Source organism: Electrona antarctica, assembly GCF_951216825.1.
Source record: "Electrona antarctica genome assembly, chromosome: 7".
NCBI lineage: Eukaryota > Metazoa > Chordata > Actinopteri > Myctophiformes > Myctophidae > Electrona > Electrona antarctica.
In genome coordinates, this window is record NC_136812.1 from 23,078,412 (window position 1) to 23,104,609 (window position 26,198).

Consider the following 26,198-nt stretch of genomic DNA (forward strand, 5'->3'; position numbering starts at 1 on the left):
CAATAAAGCTCCAAAAGGCAGTGACTTGGTTTATGTTCTTTACTGGTGAATAAATTTAATTTGTAAAACTGCAATACAGAAAAAATAGAAAACACAACATTGGTGTCAAAGTGTAGAATCATAAACCAAACCAATTATTCTGTATGCATCACAAGTTGCAAAATGAACATGTACTCACTGTACTATTCAAATAATCAAATTACAAACATTTTAGAAAAGATTAAACAAACTTATAGGCATATTGCTTTAAGAGCCATACATTTTAACAAAAAACACACAGACTTAAAGACTTATCCTATATGTGTTCATTTGTGTTTGAGTTCACCTGTGTCTAGTTAGGTTTCTGTCACTATAGTGTAGTGGTTAGTCTATGAGCCTTCTGCATTACCTTGCCACTTTGAGTTCATGATTTGTCAGCATATTGTTGGTTATGTGAGAATTTTGGCTTGGTCTTCAACCAGCCAAAATTCTCACATGTCTCCCCCCTGCTCCGCTCCCTGCACTGGCTCCCGGTCGCTGCCCGCACAGAATACAAAACTCTGATGTTGGCATTTAAAGCAACCAAAGGTATGGCTCCCCCATATCTTGCCAGCATGATTGAACCCTACAAACCCTCCCGCGCACTCAGATCAACCAACGCAGGGAAGCTGGAAGTACCCTCACTAAAAACGCCGGGACAACGCTCCACACGTCCCAAACTCTTCTCCCTTCTGGCCCCAAAACTGTGGAATGCACTTCCCGTTGCAATCAGAACTGCAGCATCACTCCCGATCTTCCGCCGTAGTCTGAAAACCCACCTTTTCAGACTCCATCATGGCCCATAGCACTTACCCTACCCCCCTTAGACAGCACTTCTTAGACTTATATAGCATTTTGAAACAGACTTATAGCATGTCATGTAGACAGCACAATAAGTGCATTGTATGTAGTCATAGCACTTCATAGTATATATGTACAGCATAGTATAGCATATATGTGTAGTTTATATGTATAGCGTCATTATATAGATATGTTCTAGTTATAGTTTATATGTATAGTGTCATTATATAGATATGTTCTAGTCATGTTCTTAGCTTACGCATGTTTCGCGATAAATGCATTTTTACATATGTGATGTATTCCCATGCTTTTTGTTCTTGCTTATTGTAAGTCGCTCTGGATTAAGAGCGTCTGCTAAATGCCTAAATTGTAAATTGTAAATTGTAAATTGTTATTAATTATTTTATTTTTATTGAACTTTGCCTGCCTACCTGTCCTGCATTTGGGCCCTACTCCACACCCCTACTCTGACAATTTCAGTTTTCTATGCAGTGCAGTGGAAGGAAGGAGGAACACTTACTGTAGCCAGCTCATCAAACTTCCCGAAGAGTTCATTGAGGAGTTTGACAAGCTCCTGAGCAGTACACTGGGATGCCAAGCTGGTGAATCCCACAATGTCTGCAAACAGAATGCTGCAAAAAGAGAGATGAGGGAGAGAGGGGAGAGGGGGGAGAAGGGGAGAGGTGATTTGAATTGCCCATGTCAAGAAATGGGCTAAGCTGAGTTGTGACAGTTCATTGTTTTTAAAAGACGCCTGAAAGGGTAGAGCACCTATTCTACTTCCATTGTGTATCCATTGTGTATCCATTGTGCATTGTTTCGTGTTGTGATTTTTCTTTGTACCATTCCATACCTTTTTGATTGATTGCAATACAGAAAAAAAAGGAAATTGGTCTTCATGTCCCAGCCCATTGGTTGAGAAATACTGCTATATAAGTTCATATATCAATGAGAACAAAGTGAGCATTGATTATACAAGACATATTCTGCACACACACACACGCACGCACGCACGCACGCACGCACGCACGCACGCACGCACGCACACACACACACACACACACACACACACTCAAAGACAGAAAAAAAGAGAGTGAGAGAGCAAAAAAACTTCAACTAATCACTGGTAGTAGCAATCGTTTCCAGATGTCATTACCAATTCCAGATAAGTCACTGTGTCTGTAGGGCCAGCCACTAAATCAATTAACAGTACTAAATTGTCAGCAGTTGGCTAGCGTTGGCAGGCTTGAGGAAGGTGTTGAAAGCTATTTAGCCCCTCGGATACTCGCCTGTGGGCAGGCCAGATGGCAACAGAACAAGTTGTTATGGATCTTATTTGCTCCACACAGTCAAGCAAAAATGTAAAAAAAAAAAAAAAAAAAAAGTAATTCACTACACACCAGATCATACACGTGTGAGACTCTGAATGAGCAATTCTTTGAAGAGGCACCCCCCCCACCGCACTACCCACCCCCACATCATAACAGTAGCACAGCTTTCACTAGTTAGTCTGCATGGTAGTTGCTGTGGGGGGTTGATATATGCAAAGCCGTGATCACGACAATCTCAACCAGAGAGCACTGTAGTAGTGTCTTGTGATTTGTCTTTGAATGGGGTTGGCCTTTGGTGCGGATCTTGCTCTCTTTCTGGGTTTCTTTTTTCTTTTGCATTGTGTCTGTGAAAGGAGGGGAGGGGGAGGGGGGAGACGTGGGCAGGCGGTAGCAGAAAGACAGCCGATCCCCTGGGCCACATCAAAAGCAGCCAAGATCAGGGGATGTCACTGGCACTGCAACCTGCTTGGCACATAAAGCTCATGTTTTTGCTCTATGTTTTTGCTGTGTGTGTGTGTGTGTGTGTGTGTGTGTGTGTGTGTGTGTGTGTGTGTGTGTGTGTGTGTGTGTGTGTGTGTGTGTGTGTGTGTGTGTGTGTGTGTATGTGCGTGCGTGCGTGCGTGCGTGTGTGTACCTGCATACAGGTCTGTCTGTCTGTCTGTCTGTCTGACTGACTGACTGACTGACTGACTGACTGACTGTTAGAGACAACATCACTATTTAAGTTCCACTGAATTTAGTTCAGTCCAATAGATACCCAACCCTGTGAGTGAACCCTGCTGGCTGTTCTAAGTGGTGGGAGAGTCGACTGTGGGAACAGGGAAGACAGACAGACAGAGACAGACAGACAGACAGACAGAGACAGACAGAGAGAGAGAGAGAGAGAGAGAGAGAGAGAGAGAGATATGGAGAGAGAGGGAGAGACTGAGAGAGAGAGACACAGACAGAGTGGAGAGGATATCCTCTTGACAGGAGTGCTGTTGACACGCTCCCGTCCCTAGCCCTCCACCCCCGCACTCAGCACTGGCTGATACGTCTCTCCCATTCTCTTTATTGCCTCTTTTCAATGCAATGAATTCAACAGTTGGCCCATGCAGCCTATGTTCCCACGCTTTCTAATATTGGCTTCATACCCTGTTCAATGGAGTCAGTTGTACAGAGAATGATGATGCTGGTACCCCCATTCCATTTTGAGTGTGCCGCATGTAGCTACAATATAAAGCACAATTTCGCAAACGCTTACGAGCCACATGTATTTTTCATTACATTTTAAAACCTATAGTCCATGATAGCATGGAACCTTTATTTACTCCCTGATATGCATTCCTATACCAGGCAATATTGTACATTTCCCCCTAATTGCTCATCTTGTTCTCATCATGACCTTAATAAGGTCATAAGCTACAGTCTATTACTGTCCTTACCTCGCTCCCGCCATGTTATTTCCTTGTGCTGTGTCTCTCCCTAGGTGTAGCTGTTTCTTGCCTTCATTATTTTTTGTTTATATCATGTATGCCTTTGCTTTGGCAATGTAAATGTATGTTTTCTGATGCCAATAAAGCCCTTTGAATTGGATTGAATTGTATGCCCAGCGGTTTCTTCACCAGATTTTTTTAAGTGTTACCTTTAGTTACTGCATTAGCTCCCTAGCCAATGTCTGTGTATTCAGTATGTTTCTATTGTACAGTATTCTGTGTTCCTATAGTGCCTACAGTTTCTGTATTGTGTTTCTAGTGCCCAAGTCTCATCTTAGTATCTGTATTGTGTTCTGTGTTCCTAGTCTAGTCAGGACTGCTGTCCTGCTATTGACCTCTGCCTACAAGCCTTTAGTCCGTGAGCCAGGGGGGTTGGTCTGTACCATCTGGCTGAATAAGGCTCATAGTGATTTTTGTGAAGGTATACATGTCTAGAGTTAGAAAATATGTGATAGCATTGCACCCGTGGTAGCTTTATGAGTGCTATCATGCATTTTATTTTATAACACTAGGCGAAAATTGCATGGATCAATATGAAAAAAAAATAGTAATACACCCCCCAAAAATGATAGAAAAGGTTTTTCCAATTGGTTCTGGTACCTCTAGGCATGCTTAAGAATATACTGAAAATATAGGAAAATATACATTTTCAAGATGGCGTCCAATATGGCTGCCAGGAGAAAATGGCTATAACATCATTATTTGGGGGTTTAGGACTAAAGGAATGTGGCTGAATCAGTGAAAGTGATCAGTTAATTATAGGGATGTGCCGATGAGACAGTTTGGCCGATATCGATATCCGATATAATTAATTGCTGTTATGGCCGATAACCAATATTACCAATGTCGATCTCATTCTGTATTGAAAGATTATAATTTTGTCTATTCTGAAAAATACATGTAACAGGGTGTCTGCACTGCAGGCTTAGGCAAGTCACATCTAACTTAAATACCTTTATAATATTGTGAGCTTGTAGATCTGTTCAAACTGTTACTTTGGGCTTGTTTATCTGTAAAGACAGACCGATTCATTAATTTAATTATTTTCATTTTTTTATTTATTCCAATGTTAAAATATAAATGAGAAAAGACAAAGGAAATAAACGTCCAAAAATAATAATAATAATGATCTTTCATAATCCTTAACTTATGTTTATGTTCGAAAGATACTGGGCAGATACTGGCACTGAGGAGGATATTGGAAGGGGTATGGGAGCGCAACCTGTCAGCGGTGATCACATTCATTGACTTCCAAAAGGCTTTCGACACCATCCACCGGGGGAAACTCATGAGTATTCTACGTGCCTATGGAGTTCCAGAAAAGTTGGTCCAGATGATAGAGTCAAGCTACAGCCAGACTCGAGCCAAGGTCCAAGTTCGGCCTCAAGCTCAATACCAAGAAAACAAAGGTAATGACAGTCAACACAGAGGACAAAACCATTGCCACTGCAGACGGGACGGTGCTCGAGCGAGTCGAGGACTTCAAGTACCTCGGGGCCTGGACTGCCTCAACTGAAAAGGATCTGAAGGTTCGGAGAGCACTTGCCTGGAAAGCCTTGCACGGGATGAGGAGAGTGTGGAAATCAGACATGGGAGAAGACCTTAAGAGGCGGCTGTTCATAGATACTGTCGAGACATGGACCCTCACAGTACAACAGGAAAAATCCCTGGATGGAGTCTACACAAGAATGCTACGAATGGCACTAGGTGTCACATCAGAAATGTGGACCTCTTCTATGGGGACCTACCACGGGTCACGGACAAAGTCAGAGAGAGAAGGATGAAGGCAGGGCACTGCGTCAGGTACCCAGAACTTGAGGCAAGTAAATTGACTATGGGAGCCAAACCCAGGGCAAAGCCAAGGGGGGGAAAGAAGCGTACCACCTATGTAGACGTGCTGCGGCGCGACAGCTTGGCTAACAACACTGCAGAGCTCAATAACCTGATGTTGGATAGGACATTGTGGAGGGCAGCGATCCAGGAATCCCGAGTTGGTGTTGGCTAGACCTCACTCTCGCAGTTACTATGTTCGAAAAAGGAGTAGGGAAAAGTTTATTGAAAAACGTAATCGGTCTGATTAATCAAACCGATGCCGATTAATCTAAAAACAACTCAAATCGTCCGATACCGATGTGTTTGCCGATTAATCTCCCATCACTAGTTAATTATGTATTGCCAAATCCAAAATGGTGTCCATACCACACCCAAAGTGATGTTCTATTGTACTGCATTATGTAAAAACATTACAATTACAAAATGAACAGAATAACTGTCACATAAAATCAATTTCTTATAAGTAGGTCAATCTTATGTGCTAAAGGTCAGGTCAATGTCTGTCTCATAAGCAGGTGTGTCCAAGCATGCAGGAGATACAGTATGGTCACTGGTTGACATGCACAGTATTCACCTTACCATTGATATGCAGCTGTTTGTTGTTGTAACCTACAGCAGGGGTATTCAACTAGATTGAACTGTAGAATGATGGTGTGTGGGGGGCCGCACAGCGTGCACGCTTTACTGAAAATGTGGGGGTTCTCAAAATGCATTTGTGCTCAAACACAAAGATGTATACATTTGTGCACAGTAATGAGCAGGATAATATGACTATACAGCTATATGTTACCATAGAATAGATGTAGACCTATTTGACAGTGCATAAACATAATTGCCTTGACATTAACGACCTTCAATGGGACAGTCCTGTGCAACCTCATATCCATGTGCAAAGGCAAGATCAGAGCACAAAATACTTTGCTGGCAAAGACTACCCTGATGTGCTGGGTGAGTTGGGTGTCACAATGTAACAATCTGTTGCTGCTGTTGTACCACGACAGTTGTACTCATATACAAGTGGAATGTGGCAGACCACCAAGCTCAATTTGAAAGTTCAGGTGATGTCACACAATTTGGATGGGAGATCCACATTTTGCTAAGGGTGACCTGACACCTGATGAGATGTTGAAGCTACAAATGAGAAGTGATGTTGATAATAAAGAGACGATGAGGTAGATCAGGATTTGGGTAAGATATTGCTGCCAATCAGGAGGGCTAGGGGGATGTGGTGGGTTGATTTTATGTTCCTGATTATGAGTTGAAGCTTACAGATATTGAATGTAGTTGCAAAAGATAAATATTATCATATTTTCTTATGCTATTATTACAAATGTATAAGTATAAGTTGTTATAGAAATAGAAATAGTTGTTTCTGTTTCATTGACCAGACCTTTAACATGTGAGATTGACCTGATATAAAGGCCTTTTTTGATTATGCCAATTACCAAAGTTTGGGCAACCAAGCTAAAATTGTCCCCAAATACAAATCAACAACAAAAACGTAATATGAAACAGCATTATTAGGTTTGGTATTGAACAGATAGAAGTGTCAAATGGACTAAAAGGTGATGTAATGGTGAACGGAAAGTTATCTTATGCATTACTTACACTGTACACTTACACTATATTTAGTTTATTGAATTTCATAAAACATTTCATTAGAATTTATGTTCTAAGATGGTTTTAAATATTTACAGTTATTTACAGAGGGAACCTTTGTGCTGCATCTTTCATGAAAACAGAAGTACGTCTCATGTAATATATAGTCCCTATATGTTGTCTCTCCTGTAATAGATAACATTTCTAGATGTGCTAATTTTAACAACTTTTCAGAAAAATATATAGTCTGAGCTGTATCCCAACCATTCTTCAAAGATATATGATCAATAATAGGAGAGAACCATCACTTTGAAGTAGAATGCTCCATTCGGATTTTGAAAATTGAGTTTTGGCATGTGGTTATAAATGGAGTGATAACACACAGAAAGCTACCACAGATGCAATGCTATCACATTTTTCCTAGCACTAGGGATGTATACCTTCCCAAAAATCACTATGAGACTTATTCACCCCATCGGTACAGATGACCCCAGATTTGGGGTCCTGGCTCACGGCCTACTTGTCCGTCATGCATTATTGAAAAAACAATTGTATTAAACCTGCCCTGCATCTGGTCGTCTGCACTTGGGTCCTTAACGGTGACATAGCGCAATGGTCACAAATGCGATTCCTAAACATTGTATCCAACACAAGCCGAGACATAAGTTGGAGTGCTCACTGATATATGTGAAAATCAAGACATTACACAATTCTGAGAATTTGAATTTGTTTTCATACATAGGCACTGGAAAACTCTGCCAGAATACGATGTGTGTGCTTGCACAGGTTAAGTTTTGGCTTAAGTTGCTAGCGTGCATGCTCAATCACAGTTGGGGCTAGAACAGACTACCATAGACCACATTTACATGGCGGCCATGTTTGCACTTTACATTGAAAAAGCAGGGTGGCAACCAAGCTCCCAGAAAGGCTGGCCAACATTGAAGCCGCGAGATGTAGTGGTCAGAGCTGGAACTGCAGGTGGGCCTGTGCATTTAGCATGAACCCCGTGCAGCTGGGGTTTAACGTTAACGTTAGCACTTGCAAAACCAAAATTTGGTTGACCAAAATTTGGTTGGCAAATACGGAAGTAGAGGGTGCTTCAAAACGCCACTGAGCAACTTCCATTGAAATGAATAGCAGGGGGGTGTGGCAGTCCACCCTCTATCCTTTATAACTCGCAACTGGGTGGTATTTTTCATTAACTTAATGGCATGATGGCCGCCATGTGAATAAGGTCTATAGAGGGTATGTGCGTGACATCATCATCATACCCGGAAGTTATGCGGGAACGCCTACTGAGTGACAAAAAACTACTTTCTGGCCTTGACAGCCCATACATCCAAACAGAAAAGTCCTATTTGATTGAATTAAATGACTTTAAACAACATTAAATTCACTTCATCACTCACTTTGCCATTCGATTTGCCACTCGATCTGCCATTCACTTTATGCATGCGCATACCCTCTATTATTGTTTGCTCCCTGTGACATGACCTCACGTGATACCACGTGATCGGTTCTGCACAAAAGAGACCTCCACATTCTACCAGGAAACCTCTCTGTTCGTCTGGTCCGGTTCTACTACTATGTGATGACCAACATGCACGATGACAACAGCTGTCTCTTGTCTCTCTAATCCTGATTGACTCTGCATTAAATGAAGGCTGGTCGTCATAGCTCTCCTTCTGTTCGTGACCTTGACGTCACAGCAGGGTGACACCTGGATCAAAATAGTACCCCGGCTCACACACACACACACGCACACGCACACACACACACACACACACACACACACACACACACACACACACACACACACACACACATCCACCTAACCCCCACTGTTGTCATGACACTCCATACCTGACGTTGTCATGACGCTGGATGTAGATCTTGTGAAAGATCCTCTCCGGCGGCTTCAGGAAGTCCTCCTTCATTTCCATGGCAACATTCCTGGGCAGCAGGCTCATTAGCAGACGCTCCTGGAAGAAGGAGGGGTCAGGAGAGAGGAGGCGGGGTCAAAACCTCAGATTGGCATGCACGCTACCTCCTCCACAGTGTTCATTAATTTGTTATTATTGATCTATTATTCATTATTTTGTACACTGAGTTAAGTTAACACTTAAATTACACTTTAACAGTGTACGGACACACAGGCATATGTATGTACGTGTGTACAATGTACATGCGCCATCACACACATTAACAACAATTAACTCACAGTTGTAGAATAAAAGAACGATATGCCCCTGCAGGAGGAGACTAAACTAAATAAGTCGCTGAGAGGCGATGAGATTGGCCATATTGTCTGTTCCTATAGATGGAAATGGAATTGCTTTTGGCTCTGTGTTGACTAAACTACCCGCGACCCGCCCACTAACTTCGGACGATGATTGCGGCCGAACGATACGGACTATCAAAATTCTGTTCGGATAGATCCAGAGATCATGTGTACCATTTTTTGAGAGATTTGGACAAAATCCGTAGGTGGAGGATTGAAAAATGTGTTTTGAAGAAAATTCAAAATGGCGGAAAATCTATCCTGACGCAAAAGTGGCCTAGATGGGGAGATGCATCATGAGCCAAAGAATCCAGGGAAAATACATTTTGATTGTATGACCTACGGTTCAAGTTATAGGCCAAAAACGTAAAGTGGGCTGTTATAGTGCCACCATGAGGCCGACCGATGAAATTATATGTTAATTCATTTTAGTAATTATTATGATCCAAGTATTTTAACTATAGCCCTTACGGTGTCAGAGAATATTGAATGTGAGTTTTCGCATTTTCTCATTCATGTGAATAGGGAGATTTAATGCACAAATAAATTAATATCAATTAAACTATACATTTCTTTTACAAGCACACGATTCCCGATGAAACCGGTCAATTTGACATATGGCTCAAGTGCGTGCCGTGACAATTACTATAGTCTACACGAATTACAAAAACAATCGTCCGGGTGAAAATCACCTGTGTTTAGTGTTCTACGGTTACAGCAACATAAATAAATTATTAAAGGGTGCTCAAACGTAAAGCAACAGAATTACAGCAATCAAAGCAAATAAGGTTAACTGAAGTGGTTAACTTTGGTTAACTCTCTCTCTGTGTTCTCAGCAGTTGAACAGGTGATGCTTTTGAGGTAACCAGGTCTGCCCCTATGCCCGTCACTCAATCATCCACATAACACCAGTGACAGCACATTCATTGACCTTGACCAGAGCCTATATCCTATATTACAATTGAAAACATGTGCCCAAAAGCACGCACAGGAACAAAAGGCACCAGCTACTACGTCACTGACACGCTGCAACACGCTGCAACACACACTGCAACAACACACTAACACGACACAGCCTTACCCTCCGCGTCGATCCACGGCTATCTCCTCATGTCGCGCCGCACGGCCACACTCGACACCAGCCGCGTCAAAATTGTCATCGCACTGCCACTAAAGCCGGCTCCCGTCCACACTCGCAAACAATATCAATATCAATAATAAACACAAACACGCCACAAGCACCGACACCCCCGCCTAATTTGTTGCCACGTCTATGAAAACAAGCCCAGAAAAAATGCCATTCAACACGCTACTTACAACTCGCTTACAATTCGCGGACCTGGCAACACTGCATCCTGTTTTCCCATTGGCTACGGTTGCTTACAACACGCATTTGCACTGCATCTTGGGAGCAACACAGCTTAATGTAGGGGTCACCGATTGCTGTGCTACATCCCCCTCATGTTCTCACCACCCCGTTCGGCTGCACCACACACACTAACCTACAGAATTCTCCACATGCAACACAGGGCCCTTATTGGCTAGCCCCCTCACATGGCGATCCCCACGCTGCAAAACACAGGGCAGCCAGACACACACACACACACACACACACACACACACACACACACACACACACACACACACACACTCATTCTAACTTGGATGGACAGCGCCGCGATTACATACACAGTTTACCATACGTCCTCTTCTGGGGGCCTGTCCGGCCAGTCCGGGTGGTTTTATACATTCCTTCAAATGTCCGGGGTTTCACACGTATCGCCTGTAGTGTATCGCTACGCTCACAGACCATTCACACCAATGTGTATTACAATGCACGTTCAATGGTTCGTAGTGGCAAAACACTGTGAGAGGTGGACTTTCAGCCCGAACCCCGCAATGTGTATTCTTCATAACTCTGCATGCGCTGCACGCTCACACCACTACCACTGGTCCCGACCGCAGATCAGAGAAAGGCTCGCTGGCTGCTCCGCTGTCTGCAGATAGACAGACAGCGGAGAACTATCTCATCATTGACATGCAGAAAAAGTAGGCTGCTGTTTTCTTAGCTTTGTGACTGACCAATGAGAAGCACATTGTATTGTCTGCAAAGGAACTATGTGTCTGTCACAAATACAAGTTCTGTCCTGCAAGCCCATGTCATGTCAACACAGACAAGGCAGCTGTGCGCGCGGTGAGTCCTGCAAATTATAATGACCCAATATTATTTCGTACAACCTAGCAAAGCATAACATATGATGGTTTGGAGAATAGGCTGGTCTCTCTTTTTACAACAGATAAGCCATTGCATACAGGTTCTCAAACTTCTTAATTTCAAGGACCCCCATAACTCTGAGAGTCAAACCAAATGGACCCATAACAGTCCCATTTCATTCCATTTCTACAGTATCACAGTTAACAGTTATACAACACTCCATTTGGTTACATTTGTACACTCTCACAGTTACAGACCTGTAAGGGTCCATTTGGGTCCATGTGTTACACTCTCACAGTTACAGACCTATAATGGGTCCATTTGGAACCCCCTCAAGGAACCATGAGGGTCCCTGGATCACACCTTTCACAGCCACTGCTTTAAACAAATACATAACTAATACAGAGCATATTTGATCCATTTATTGTTAGGCTATAGATTCTTTTGACATCTCAATTTAACAGAACCGCCCACGCACGGCACATGCACGACGTGCACGACGTGCACGCGCATGAGCACATCCACATCCACATGCACGCGCGCATGTGTCCTTTTTGGTAATTCAGAATATGGTATGCCTACACAGTTACAATAATGCAAACACGCCAATCGCACAAACGACTGCGTCGACACCTGGCGTGGAACAAACGGGACGAACCGAGGCGCATATATGGATAACAACAACACTACACGCGCGCGCGCGCACGCGCTGCAACACAAAACAGCTGCATACAACGCGTGTCACTGTGGACTTCTGTATCTGTGGACTTCTGTATCGCAACGCGGGGCAACGCAACTCTGGGATGAGCGGGCCGAAGGCCCGCGAAATTCTAGTACAGTACATAACCAAACATAAACACCATCATAAACCAATTCATGGCTCCTACACCCATGGTCTTCCATACATGAATTACAAAAAAACGATATGACCCTGGTCTTCAATATGAATGACAAAAAAATAAAAAGATGAATGATCATTGACTCGGATACTGACCTTTTCTACAAGAGAAATGTAACACTAAAGCATTAGCAAGGCCTATGATACCTTGCATTCTCTGGCATTAAACGCCAATATAGATGTAATATCCTGGTGGTACTGTATAAGCTTCCAAGCTCTAGCCTGGGTCTACTCTAAGCCGATAGGACGTCTGTTTGAAACCCCTGCAGCAGGATGTCGAATGGTTATGAATATCATCATTTACACTCCAGAGGGGCCCTGGCGCACGGACACAAAGCTCCTGTGTATTCCTCCTGTCACACGACCTTACACAGCCTGTGTGTGTAGTGTACGCAGGCACACATGCACGTCACGTCTCTGCAAAATGGCAATGTAGAATTTAAGACTATAATTTAAGATTTAATAATTTAAACTGATGTGCTGCATTGTTAATCTGTCCCAAATCTAATTTCAGAGCATTTCAGAGTTTCGGATAAATGATCGTTTGGCTGAACTCAGTACTCACTGGCCAGATTTATAGCTCCTTTATACTGAAATATAGTTCTTAACATTGTAGCGTATTCCGTATTCAATGAGTGCGATTCAATTACAGGTATTACTATACCCAGAATCTGAGATAGTGTGGTTTTTAGAAACCACCACCTTTTTAAAACCACCCATGTGGCCACTTAACACAGCAGCCGCATACATAACCTTCTGGTGCAGTTAAGCCTTTGCGAAAATAGGAAGCGTATGTTCATTAATTCGAAAAAAGAAAAGCGCATTGTCGGTCGTTTCCGTCCACTGATATAATGCGAATCATGGGAGATACAAAATAAGTTCATGAAATAAGCAGTAGGTGGCACTATTTTGCCAGTACAGTGAGTCGCATGCAATTCGACATTTATTTAACTTTTTGATATTCTTTTAGGCTATACAAAAATATAATACACGGACTGCCTGGTTGGCGTTTGGGCTACAAGTCCTTTATGCTGTGCAGAGGCTGTCCGGGGACAAGTTTTTGTAATCAATGAGTCCTCCGGCTCCTCAGAATTTAATTAACTATTAAACTAGCACTATATAGCGCTGGTAAGACTAGATTGAAGTTCATCGAACCCTAAAAGTAATTTCATTTCCTGACTTTCTATTTAAGGGACATTCAACTTCAAGCCCATAGGTCTACCCGTGAAAGAGAAGAACTATATAGATAATATATTATATCCTATAGGCAATGCCTCGACAGACCTTTTCACCTTGATGAATAAGTAAAGTAATCCACGTCCACGATCACGCAATTCACACCATTGATTGATGCGCTTTGTGCATGCTCTCTCGGCTAACAGTTTAACGGACGTTTATACATTGATTGATTAATTGCAGCTGCAAAACAGTTGTGTAACTTGTGGAGCTACACAGTACACACGTTTAAACGTTTTGGTTGCTTATGCAATGAATATGAGAATAGATGAAGAAGCATGCATAGATGGATCGAATAGCCTGCATGGACCAGGCAGGTTATATAAAAGTTTAAAATACATTCTGACGTTATAGCGTGTGTGTGTGTGTGTGTGTGTGTGTGTGTGTGTGTGTGCGTGCGTGCGTGCGTGCGTGCGTGCGTGCGTGCGTGCGTGCGTGCGTGCGTGATAGTCCCTTGCATCCATACAGTAGCGATCCAGATATCAAAATGATCGGAGTCCCCCGATCAACTCGGGAGGATTCAGACTTCAGATGGGATCTTTGAACACACTACACGATTATTTATCGGACGGGCAGTAAATTGGGACCTTATATGTATCAACAACATCACTCCCTCCCTAGCCACCCACCCACCGTTCACTCCACTGCCTCCCCATCGGTTTTTTAATTTATTTTCCAACTGTTCAAAAGCGATATAATGCGAGTTTAATGCTTAAAACTTAGTATTTCCATACCCCATTTGCGCATTTCGATACAGGCCAAAATCCACCCCCTGCAAGTGCAAAAGTGTTTTTGCATTTCGAGGTGTTTCCATTCGGGATGTTATTCGCAAGAAGAACCTTATTGCGAATAACATCGACTTTATGGAAACACAGTTACTGTTACACAGTGTCGTGGCAGAAAAGGCTCAGAAATGTAATTACTGAAGTCCTTGTACGAGAGGTGCAGAGTCATCAACAACAAATCCACAGCACCTCAAACAGAGAGCAGATTGGAATTTATTTTGGGAGAAATTTCGTTGCTGTCAAGCCGAAAGCTTCAAATTTAAACTTTTAATGGCTTTTCATTAGCAGGTTGACAGGTGCTGCTGATGAATTTCAGCACATACTTGGCACTATTTCAGCCGGTCCAGGACAGTATTTTGACACTACTTGCAATACTTTTCTTTGTGTTTGGTGCCCAGCCCCAAACGTCTGTCTGTTAAGCATGTACAGTATAAGGGTTTCCCTTTAAAACACTATACATAAGCACAGAAACCTGGCAGTAAAGCTATGATTAGGCTATGAGTCAGTCTACACTAGTTGACTAATCAATCTGTCTTATATGAAGGAGAAAGCAATATGGATTTTAATAATTAATGTCTGCAATATTCTCATGACGCTCAACAGTTTTGTTGGACACAAGCATTTGTCACGTCTGGGTTAGAAGGCAAAAAAAAGCCTCATTATAGGCCGGTAGACATGGTCCAAGCAGGTCTGCCTGTCCCATAATAGGGCCCTAAGAGTCTAAAAGCCACGCTAGCAGCACTGAGAGGCCATTCAGAGGCCATGCACCGTTTAGGCAGGGTTGTGAGAAGCTTGTGTGGAGGTGCCTGGTTACTCACTTTACTCAGTCAGTTAATGCACAGACCATGATGATCCTTAGTTGTAAGTGGAAGGACCCCTGTCTTGTCTCACATGTGTTTCCTCTGTCTTGTCTCACATATTCTCCCTCTCTCTCTCTCTCCCCCTCTCTCTGTGCAGTCCCAGATAATGCATGCACATCCAACAGTGAATTTCAAGGGGTGCAAAATACAAACATATACAGGGGAAGGAATGGAATATCCGATCACCATTCTTGCTACTCCCAATGTGCATTTTTATTTGTACAATGTTTCAACCTTTGTGGTTTTATGTACCTGACAAATACCTACTGTACCTGTCCACACAGGTCAAAACATTGTACAAATACAATCTCATGAGCAGCATGAACGGTGCACAGATATTCCATTCATTTTCCTTTCCTCTCTCTTTCTCTGCCCTTGGGTCTTGGAGACTTTTGGTATCTTTCTAGTTTCTACACTGGAATATAGAATACAATGCCAGATTATTGTTCCTCTAATGCCACCCTCATGTGTGAGGGCGGCATGACAAGCTCACACATGAGGGTGGCATTAGAGGAAAAAGGTCATAGGAGCACTCCAATGGTCCTATGACCGTGCGGAGCATGAATGTGCTTAGCAAGTTTCATGGCAATCCACACATGTACTTTAGGGAGGGCCATGGCTAATTTGAGCAGTACCAGTAAAATTAGTTAGACTCTGAGCGAGGTGTGAAAAAGTTCATTATCTGATCTCCCTTGTAGAGGTTTTCTATGTAACAATACAGTTTGTACAGTTTCAGTTTACCACAGCATGTCGAGCAGAATAACCTTATGATTCTGTAAATCTGTGGATATAAAGACATTGTTAATTCCATAATTCTGCTGTCATCTATCCCCTGCTACTGAAATATGTCACAGTGGTGCTAGGGGTTAATTTGAACTATACTGTAAGGCTGAATTCACTCAGATTAGCTATGTTTAGTGTGCAACACCTTCACAATCAGTGTGATTCACAAGAACAACCTCCACCTGTTGTTGGTATCCAGTGAAAGAGGAACTCATTGGAGGTGTATTATGGGGATAAGAGGGCATGGCTCACCTCGCACAGTGTTCACAAAGACATATAGCCCAGACAAGAGGAAACTGGGGAGGGCAGATGGCTTCTGAGATTGTTATATATACGGTATACATGTTTCAGCCATCAATCAGTAGCATCAGTGACTCCCCTTCGATGCTGGGCAGAGGACTCAGAGTGTAAAGACTGACACTTATGGGTCAGGTGAAATTAACACTCTACATACATTGATGACGGCTAAAGGAAAGCGACGAACAGTGGCGTTTGATAAGGTGGAATCCAGAAGCCCCCATGATGGTCTGTGGGCGGTATACGGTAGAGGCAGATCGGCAGACGGGTTTGCCATCTGCGGTCTGGAGTCTAGCTGATGATAGATCCCAATCAGGGGCTTCTATGTGCGTCTCTCTCCACCAGATAAACTGTGACCTTTAGCGGAGTAGGAAGCCCATGAAAGCAATCTGCTTGTGTAATTACCTGTCAGAAGGGAGCCTGTTACTGCAGCAGGGAAACACAGCACATCATCATCTAATCTACAAAGCGCAGGTGCTAAGAGGGTATGTATATATATGTGTGTGTGTGTGTGTGTGTGTGTGTGTGTGTGTGTGTGTGTGTGTGTGTGTGTGTGTGTGTGTGTGTGTGTGTGTGTGTGTGTGTGTGTGTGTGTGTGTGTGTGTGTGTGTGTGTGTGTGTATGAGTGAACGCAGGTCTTTCAGGTGTTTCTTCACCCGTGTGCATTTTGTGCACACCAAACTTTGCGCATATACCCCAGCGAGAGTGAAGAGAATGCAGCGGAAGAGAATGCTAGAGGCGAGATAATTATTTCTCAGTATCTCACAGTAGGTGCAGGGAATGGTGTGTGCATGGCGTGGGGGGTCGGCTGCCTGTTGTATAACGAAGTGTTTCTGCATGTTAAAGTTGCACGATTGTTCCTTGGTTAAATCAGTGCATGTGGGTGTGCACGTGGAGGGGGTGGATCGCGTGGCTCTGGTGCATGTGCTGCAGTAATTGTGCTTTCCTTATATAGCTGCTGTCATAGTTACTGAGTGCCTGTGGGCAGGTTGTCAGAGCATTGGCACCTGAAACCTTTCAAATGTGTTCTTGAAAATCTGCTGAAGCCTACAAACATGAGAGGGAAACCATAGCGTATACTAGGGATGTATGTCTGTGGATCTCTCTCCGCTTGCCTGCCATTTATACACCTGTGTGTGTGTGTGTGTGTGTGTGTGTGTGTGTGTGTGTGTGTGTGTGTGTGTGTGTGTGTGTGTGTGTGTGTGTGTGTGTGTGTGTGTGTGTGTGCTGTGCGTTGTATTGTAATACTTATGGTTAACAAAATATGTTTTGAGTTTGGTTTACAATTAGGAACATTCAGGTTGGGGTTAGGGTTAGGATTAGGCATTTAGTGGTTGGGTTTAGGGTGGGTTAGAGTTGTCTGTTAGTGCGCCTGTATTGTGCACCGAAAAAAAGCCCCGACCTACAAGCTCACAACGCACTGCAGTGTGATGTGTTTTGTAGATTGGTTATTTTGGGCTTTAGGGTTAGGGTCAGAAATGGCAAGAAAAAAACAAAAATGCCATTCCTAAAATCGCTGCCTTACAATGACGATGTCCTGGTATAGTAATACAAATGTGCATGTGTGTGTATGTGTGTGTGTGTGCGACTGTGCGTGCGTGCAATCTGTGCATGCGCGCGTGTGTTTTCAGCAATGTACACAGGTACACGTGTGTGCTCATGCACGTGCGTCTGGCCTGCATGACGCATGTGTGATGTGACGATAGCACATACTAACCACGTACAAGCTCACCTGTTTCTCATTCTCATCCTCCAGTTTCAGTCTTTCTTCGATGCAGTCGCGGGCTTGCAGGAAGACCTTCCTCTGTGCACGCTCAGTCACAATCCTCACAAACACCCCTGACAGGTTGACGCTGGTGAACAGCACAGCGTTGGCTACCAGCTGCGGGCAAAGAAAGAACAGACATGCAAACAAGCCCATCTGTGTTTGTTTGTGTGCATGCATGCGTTACTGCATGTCAATATCTGTCCCGCATATGTGCGTGCGTGCGTGCGTGCGTGCGTGCGTGCGTGCGTGCGTGCGTGCGTGCGTGCGTGCGTGCGTGCGTGCGTGCGTGCGTGTGTGCGTGCAAAATCTGACATTTCAGTATACGTATGACTTTTAACAAATATTGTACTTGATTTGTTGTAAAAATGAGAAAAAGGCCGCACACACGTAGCCACGATGCTGTATATTTATTCAGAAACCAACGTTTCGACCTAGGAGGTCTTCTTCAGGAACATTCCCTGAATAAATATACAGCATCGTGACTACGTGTGTGCGGCCTTTTTCTAATTTTTACTTATTTACTGCCTTAGGCCAGCACCTCACCAACACTGGTGTGCGCCCTTTCCTGTTTTGTCTTGATTTGTTGTAACCTCGGCTGCTATGCAATCCCACAAGGCTTAACCACTTGAACCCTTGCATCCCTATTCTGGGCGTGTCATGATAGGTACGAAAATAGCAGATCTACAAAACATCATCACAAATCAGCTTGTGCATTGGCGTATTATTTGTATTTTTGACGTAGAGATTTGGTGTAGAACGAAGGGGGCCAATGACCAATCATATAGACAAGAGGTTAAACAAAGGATGAATGAATTTGACAGTTTTGATCAATCAATGTGTTACTTCTTACTTCAAGTTTACTGTCACATCAAAAGTTACACCAGGTATAAAGGAGAGGGTATAAGTGAAAGGTTTCTATAGATTCCGGGTGAGTGCACGGCTCAGGGGTAGAGTGGCCGGTAGAGCAGCCGGATGTGAACCGCAAGGTTCCCAGTTTGATCATCTCGGGCTCCTCCAGAGTTATCGAAGTGTCTTTGAGCAAGACACTGAACCCCTAATTGCCCCTGATGTGGGTGAATGGGTGAATGTACAGGTATAATGCACGATCTATGTAAAGTACTTTGGATAAAAGCACTAAATGCACCAGTTACCATTTCAGATGCAAAATAATAATGTAAAAACAGAAGAGAACAGGTTATGGTCAAAAGTGCAGCGTTATGCCCGATGGTAATGTGTGGTGGTTGTTTGCCTTTGTGCAGACAAATGTGAGGATTGTTGGCTGGCTTGGTTAGACCTTCCAATCTCTGATCAATCCTCTGAAAGTCAGACATCAAGGTCGGCACATGGATTGGGCTAAAACATGAACCATATGTGTGTGTCTGTCTTCTAAAGCAGTGCTTCCCAAAGTGGGGTCCAGGGACCCCTAGGGGTCCTTGAGGGAATTCCAGGGGGTCCCCAGCTAAATGATGGTTAGGAACCAAATGGACCCTTATGGGTCTGTAACTCTGAGAGTGTACAAATGGAACCAAATGGACACTAATGGGTCCATTTGGTTCCATTTGTACACTCTCAGAGTTACATTAAAATTTATTTTACAATATAAATTGGGGGTCCTAGAGATAGAAATGCCATTCAATGGGGGTCCGTAGACTAATGCATATCAAACTGGGGGTCCTTGAAAAAGTACTGTGTTTTTTTTTTACTTTACTGGAGTGTTTCTGGAGTTGTTATACTTTTACTTACTCCACTACATCTCAGAGGCAAATATTGTACTTTTACTCCACTACAATTATTTGAAAACTTTAGTTACTATACTTTGTAGATTTTGATTATTATTACAAAACACACTAACCACTTCAGCCCTAAATATATTTCACCATTTGAATAGCCCATCTACGAGCTCGCTTTCTTTTTTCTTTTTTTTACATTATATGCATAACGAGTACTTTTACCTGTGGAATACTTTCAGTACATTTTGATGCCAATACTTTTGTACTTTTCACTCTGAATTAAGAAATTGAATTACAGACTTTTACTTGTAAATGAGTATTTCTAATACATTGCAGTATTGATACTTTTACTTGTAAGTATAAACAAATGTGAGTATTTTTCCCTCCACTGGTGAGAGCCATGGAGCCTGACCAAGGTGCATTACTGATTATCAATCAGGGAATATTGATGCTGTCAGACACTTAATGTAAAGCCTGAGCTCAGGCGCCCTCGCTCCACACAGAGGTCAGAGGTAAAAGGTCAGACAGACCTAAGGGCAACAGATGGATTTCATGTCTTCTTATTCTGACCAATCAATTTCGTTATCTCTCCTTCCTTGAGTGCAGCTGTGACTAAAAACAAAAAGCTTCATGAGCAAAACACCAGATTACTCTGTACTGGTAGTAGCCTAGGCTGTTTTTACAGTGCAGGTGAGCCGTTTCATGGTAACAGCAACTCAACATAACATTATAATTGCCAATCACCTGATAATGAGCCAGTTCATTATAACTGTTGAGTTATAATTTTAAAAACTCAGTTAATCTTAAAAGAAATATGCCAGAGCCAGAGGTATAGGTGCTTATAGCCACTTAGTGCACAGACAATAGGCTTATAGCCCCTTCGAATCACCTTATATCAATCAGCGAAGCGAAGTTGTGGATGATTTTGGTGGACAGCTCCGTGAGAAATGCACGCTCCTGGTTTCAGCACCGTGCGTGGACAGCTCCCCATTTCATTTCACAGGGACATATTGATGTGTTCTATTGCGTAAAAGTGTATAGTCCGACCACTGTGGTTTTGATAAATTGATGTTTATGATGACATGAAAATTATATGCTTAACAATATTCAAGGTATAGAAACACGGGGATGTGAAACTGAAACACGGGCATGTGAAAACTGAATGAGAGTTTGGCCTCTTATGCGGGACAGACAGCCAGGGATGGAGAGGCAACGCTTACCGGTCTCCAGAGCTTTTGCCTTCTGCCCGTGGCCGACGTCGCTGTAACAATGAAGTGGGACACAGCAACCATTACTCCAAACAGGACGGCCAGGAGTGTCCGCACCGGGAGAAGCACGTAAGCCACGAGGGTGACCAGCATGAGCTGCCATACTCCTTGCTCCGGAGCAGTGACTTCCAACTCGGTCGCGCCGAGCGCCAGAGGGAACGGACAGCAGAGGAGCGCAAAGGTGAAGCTGAAGAGCAAGGCGAGCTTGGCAATCTGTTGCAGCTGCGTCACTTGCAGGTATTTGACGTTGGTGACAATAAACAGCGAGAGGAACACCACGCAGTGCACCGGGTGGGAGCCCTTGGACACGGTGAGGCTGGGACCGGAGAGCAGCTCCATCAGGGCCAGTGACGACGCGGTGACGATCAGCACTGCCAGGGCTTTGAGCGTGGCCGTCTGCTCCAGATTCAGGTTATAGTTGTGGAAAAGAGCCTCCAGCTCCCGGTTGTTGAACTCGTCCTCGCAGGCTATCGCGCCCAGGGCCGTACCGGTCGGACAGTAACCCTTCTTCCGCCGGGTCTTGACTCTTTCAAAAGGTAATTCCTCCATGCTCCGCGGCCATTCATGAAGCTGTCTCACCGCATGCACAAACCCAAACTTTTCGGCGCCTGTCCTTCAGGAACGGAGCCGCCCCCCCACCCTCCCAGTGCATGCGCCGTAAAGGGGTGTTCCGGGGGGAAGACGGAGGCAGAGGCGACAGCAGCGCTGGAGACTTGGATGTCCTCGCTACGCGCGCTATCCACAGGTTGATGACTGCTGTGTCGTCAGCTCAACCAATGTGCGCTCTGCTCTCCTGCCTCCTCCGCCTCTCTCTCTCTCTCTCTCTCTCTCTCTCTCTCTCACACGCACGCACGCACACAAGACACACACACACACACACACACACACACACACACACACACACACACACACACACACACACACACACACACACACACACAAGCACACACACACACACACACACACACACACACACACACACACACACACACACACACACACCACACACACACACACACACACACACACACACACACACACACCCTCTTGTTCGTAGCTTAACTGACTTCTATTCTGCTGCCTCTGTGTCTACTATACCTTTCTCTCTCCTTGCCTCTTTCTTGCCTCACAGCGTGGACCACCTGCAGTGTTATCTCTGCGTGGCCCCTGAGCCCAGGCTAGGGTTGTCGGTCCTGCACTACAACCTGCATGCTGCCAGGGATGATCAAAGCACTCAGACTCCATGCAGGCATCCCCCCCCCCCCCCCCCCCACACACACACACACACACACACACACACACACACTCGCATGCACACTCGCGCAAGTATATGTCAAATGTAAGACTAATAAGAGTATAAAAACACAGGCTCATATTTCTCAGGTCTCATTTCATTGCATTTCATATCAGAGTATATGGATGACTCATTTCTCTGATCTAAGAACTCACTAGCTAGCACACACACATGCTGCACACATGCACGCACACATGCACGCACACACACGCGTGCACGCACGCACGCACGCACGCACGCACGCACGCACGCACGAACGCACGCACGCACGCACATTGGCCTTTTGCTTACTTGATTTTCAATTATGGTATTAATTTTCCAGCTAATAGGCTACAGAGTGAAACCCACTTCAAAACACGTGCACGTGCACACACACACACACACACACACACACACACACACACACACACACACACACACACACACACACACACACACACACACACACACACACACACACACACAATTACAATTTACAATTTAGGCCTTTAGCAGACACTCTAAATCCAGAGTGATTTACAGTAAGCAAGAACGACACAAGATCAAATAGAAATAGTCAACTAAGATCATATGTAAACTAAGAACCTAACATCTGTGTAAAAATCTGTAGTACAGATATTTTACTTTTTTTCTTCTTCTTTTTTGGCGCCCCTCCCCCATGGCGCCCCAGGCGGCTGCATAGTCGGCCTGTAGGAAGGGCCGGGCCTGATCTGTACAATGAAACTACAAGTAAACACTATATAGAATGCTATGTCTACTATAATATGGTATCTAAATGATATATTTTAGACTTTGCATGCGCCTGCAAGGTCGTCGAGGCTAGGGCAAGGTGGAGTCTGAAGTGATGAGTTTTCAGACATACGGTGGAAGATTGGGAGTGAGTTTGCTATAGTTTGTGAGTTCATTCCATAGTTTGGAAAGACACATATGCCTTAATTTGTTTCAGAGCAAAGACCTCAAACAAACTACCTAAAAAAAGTGAGTGACTCCCACAGCCACAATACAAGACGAAGCGAGAACAGCGATCTGGTTCCACCCACTTTCAAAACAAACGTGGGCAAATACTCCTACAGCACCCCCTCCCTCAAAAAAAGCTAATCCCTGGCGTCCTTTAAAACAGGCCTGAAAATCATAATTATCATCAATAATTATAACAAAGTCATAACTGGCTGCCATGTTAAGTGGTCAGATGGGTGGGCCGTGAGCATTTTGAGAGCATAATTATTTTAATGATCAATGGATCAATTGTGTTGCCAGCTTGGATCAATCAACAAACAAAAAACATACAAAATGTGTAGGCAATCGAAAGCAATACAGAAAGAAGAGAGTGCTTTAAGTTGACACTTCATGTACAGTGCAATGTAATGGATTTTGAGAAGCAAACATTTCTTTCTTTTCAAAATCTTTTTATTCAGGTTTTTCGACAGTAGCCCAGGGGCAAGTATTAGACAGACATATAAAATATAAAAATAAAACTCAATCCCCTATCCCACCCTCCCCCACCCACAATCCCAAGGATAGTCGGAACAGTCTGGAGGAAATAAAATAAATATATATATACACACATACACAAAATACATGCATACATAATTACAAAAAATTAAAATATAATAAAATAAAAAAGCAGATTTTTCATAGAGCAGATTTTGTTTCTGTTGTGGTTTGGCGTTGGCCGAGGCATAGGCACGGCACACTATGCAGTTTGTGTGTTGTGGTAGAATGTCATAAACGGGCCCCAGGTCTTGTAAAACTTTTTCTCAGAGCCGGCAATTGAAAACCTTAACATCTCCAACTCGAGACAGGACATTATATCACGAAGCCACTGACGGAGCACGGGCGGGCGGGGCAGCACCTTCCATTTGAGCAGAATGGCACGCCTAGCGAGCAACAAGGCAAAGTCGACCATACGACACTCTATGCGTGTTAGAGGAAGGTCATCCCTTCCAGCAGTGCCAAGGAGAGCCACTAAGGGATCTGGGTCTAGATTTTGATGTAGAATGTTGGATAGAGTATTGAACACATTCCCCCAGAATGGTTGTAATTTAGGACACATCCAATACTGATGGATCAAAGTTGCATCACCGCTCTTGCACTTGTCACAGGTAGGAGTTACGTCAGGATAAATACTAGCCAGTCTAGCCTTAGACATATGAGCTCTATGGACTATTTTAAACTGCACTAAGCAATGTCGTGAACAAAGAGAAGACTTATGTATAGAAGAAAAAATAGAATCCCAAACTTCATCAGACAGTGTGAGGCCCAGATCATGTTCCCAGTCAGCCTTTATCTTATCTAAGGGCGCTGGCCTCGAATTTGAAATGATATCATATAATATTGAAATGGCACCCTTAATCGTCGGGTCAAAAGACAGAAATTCATCAATAGGGTTAGCATTAGGCTTATTAGGGAAGTCAGGTAGTATAGAGCTCACATAATGTCGGGCCTGCAAAAATCTGTAGAAGTGTGGTCTAGGTAGACTATATTTCTTTGAAATTTGATCAAAGGATGCAAAGCTCCCCTCTATAAACAGGTCTTTAAACCATTTGATGCCCTTTCGAGAAGCAAACATTTAATTTCCCTATAGTATATTTTAAGTATGTTTAGTATAATTCTTCTTCTCTGTTCTGCCTAATGGAAGTAACCTAGGACTTTGGAACTGCACGTCTAGTGAGAACTCACATGATTATCTATCTATTCTTAGACAGTAATGACTGTTTCTACAGCTCTTTCAATCCCTATTCAATCAACAGACCCTCATGTGAGGATGTGACATGCATGTGACCAAGCTCAGGAAGGTCTGGGGGTCTTGTCTGGAAGAGGAGCCGAAGCCGAATAAAGATTGAAGACTTAAAAGATTATGGAAGACGACTTAAAGAACTTAAGGCAACTTAAAGCAACTTAAAAGCAGTTTCATAATCCATCAGAGAGATCCTGGTTCAAGCATTCCTTCTGACCATTGGACTGGGGGTGGAAACCAGAAGAGAGGTTCACGGTGATGTTCAGAGCCTTGCAGAATGCCCTCCAAACCTGGGAAGTAAATTGGGGTCCTCTGTCGGAAAACGACATCAGAGGGGAAGCCATAGAGTCAGAAGACGTGGGTCACCAAAGAGTCTGCGGTGTGATGGGCCGACGGGAGTTTTGGGAGAGGTATAAGGTGGCAGGCCTTGGAAAACCGGTCGATTACTGTGAGGATGGCAGTGTTGCCGCCAGAGGGTGGGATGCCTGTGACGAAATCGACGGCGATATGAGACCAGGGGCGGCTGGGGATAGGAAGAGGGAGGAGCTGGCCAGCCGGGGGTTTGGTAGAAGCCTTGTTGTGGGCGCAAACCGAGCAAGAGGAGACGAAGGCTCGGGTGTCACGCTCGAGGGAAGGCCATGCACCAGAAACGTTGGTGAACCGAGGCAAGAGTGCAGTTAACCCCCGTATGACCAAAAAGAAGGGAGGCGTGGGCCCATTCGAGTACCTGAGAGTGCACAGCGTCGGGCCGGTACGAAGGTCTGGTTGAGACTTCTGGGCCAGAAGGATTCTGGATTCAATGTCCAGAGTCGCCGGAGCGGTGAATAGGGTAGGTGGAAGGATGGTGGCATCAGGGTGGTCAGAGTCGTCAGGGGAATACTGATGAGAGAGGGCGTCAGGCTTCGTGTTCTGTATGAGTCTTATTGGTATTTAAACATGTGCCTCACACAGGCACCCAACACTTAATAGTTAAAATCGTACACAGTATA

General features: G+C 44.0%; 1 protein-coding gene across 1 annotated transcript in view; it reads right to left on the bottom strand.

The window, feature by feature from the left end:
- Nucleotides 1–21,744, bottom strand: part of LOC306926549 (adenylate cyclase type 1-like) — a gene marked incomplete at both ends in the record, with an annotated part of 60,015 nt that extends 38,271 nt beyond the window's left edge. Inside the window, 5 exon segments of the mRNA XM_079505904.1 lie at nt 1,340–1,451; nt 8,921–9,039; nt 18,145–18,294; nt 21,131–21,726; nt 21,729–21,744. Coding sequence (XP_079362030.1) covers nt 1,340–1,451; nt 8,921–9,039; nt 18,145–18,294; nt 21,131–21,726; nt 21,729–21,744 — 993 coding nt within the window.
- Between the last annotated feature and the right edge of the window lie 4,454 nt (nt 21,745–26,198).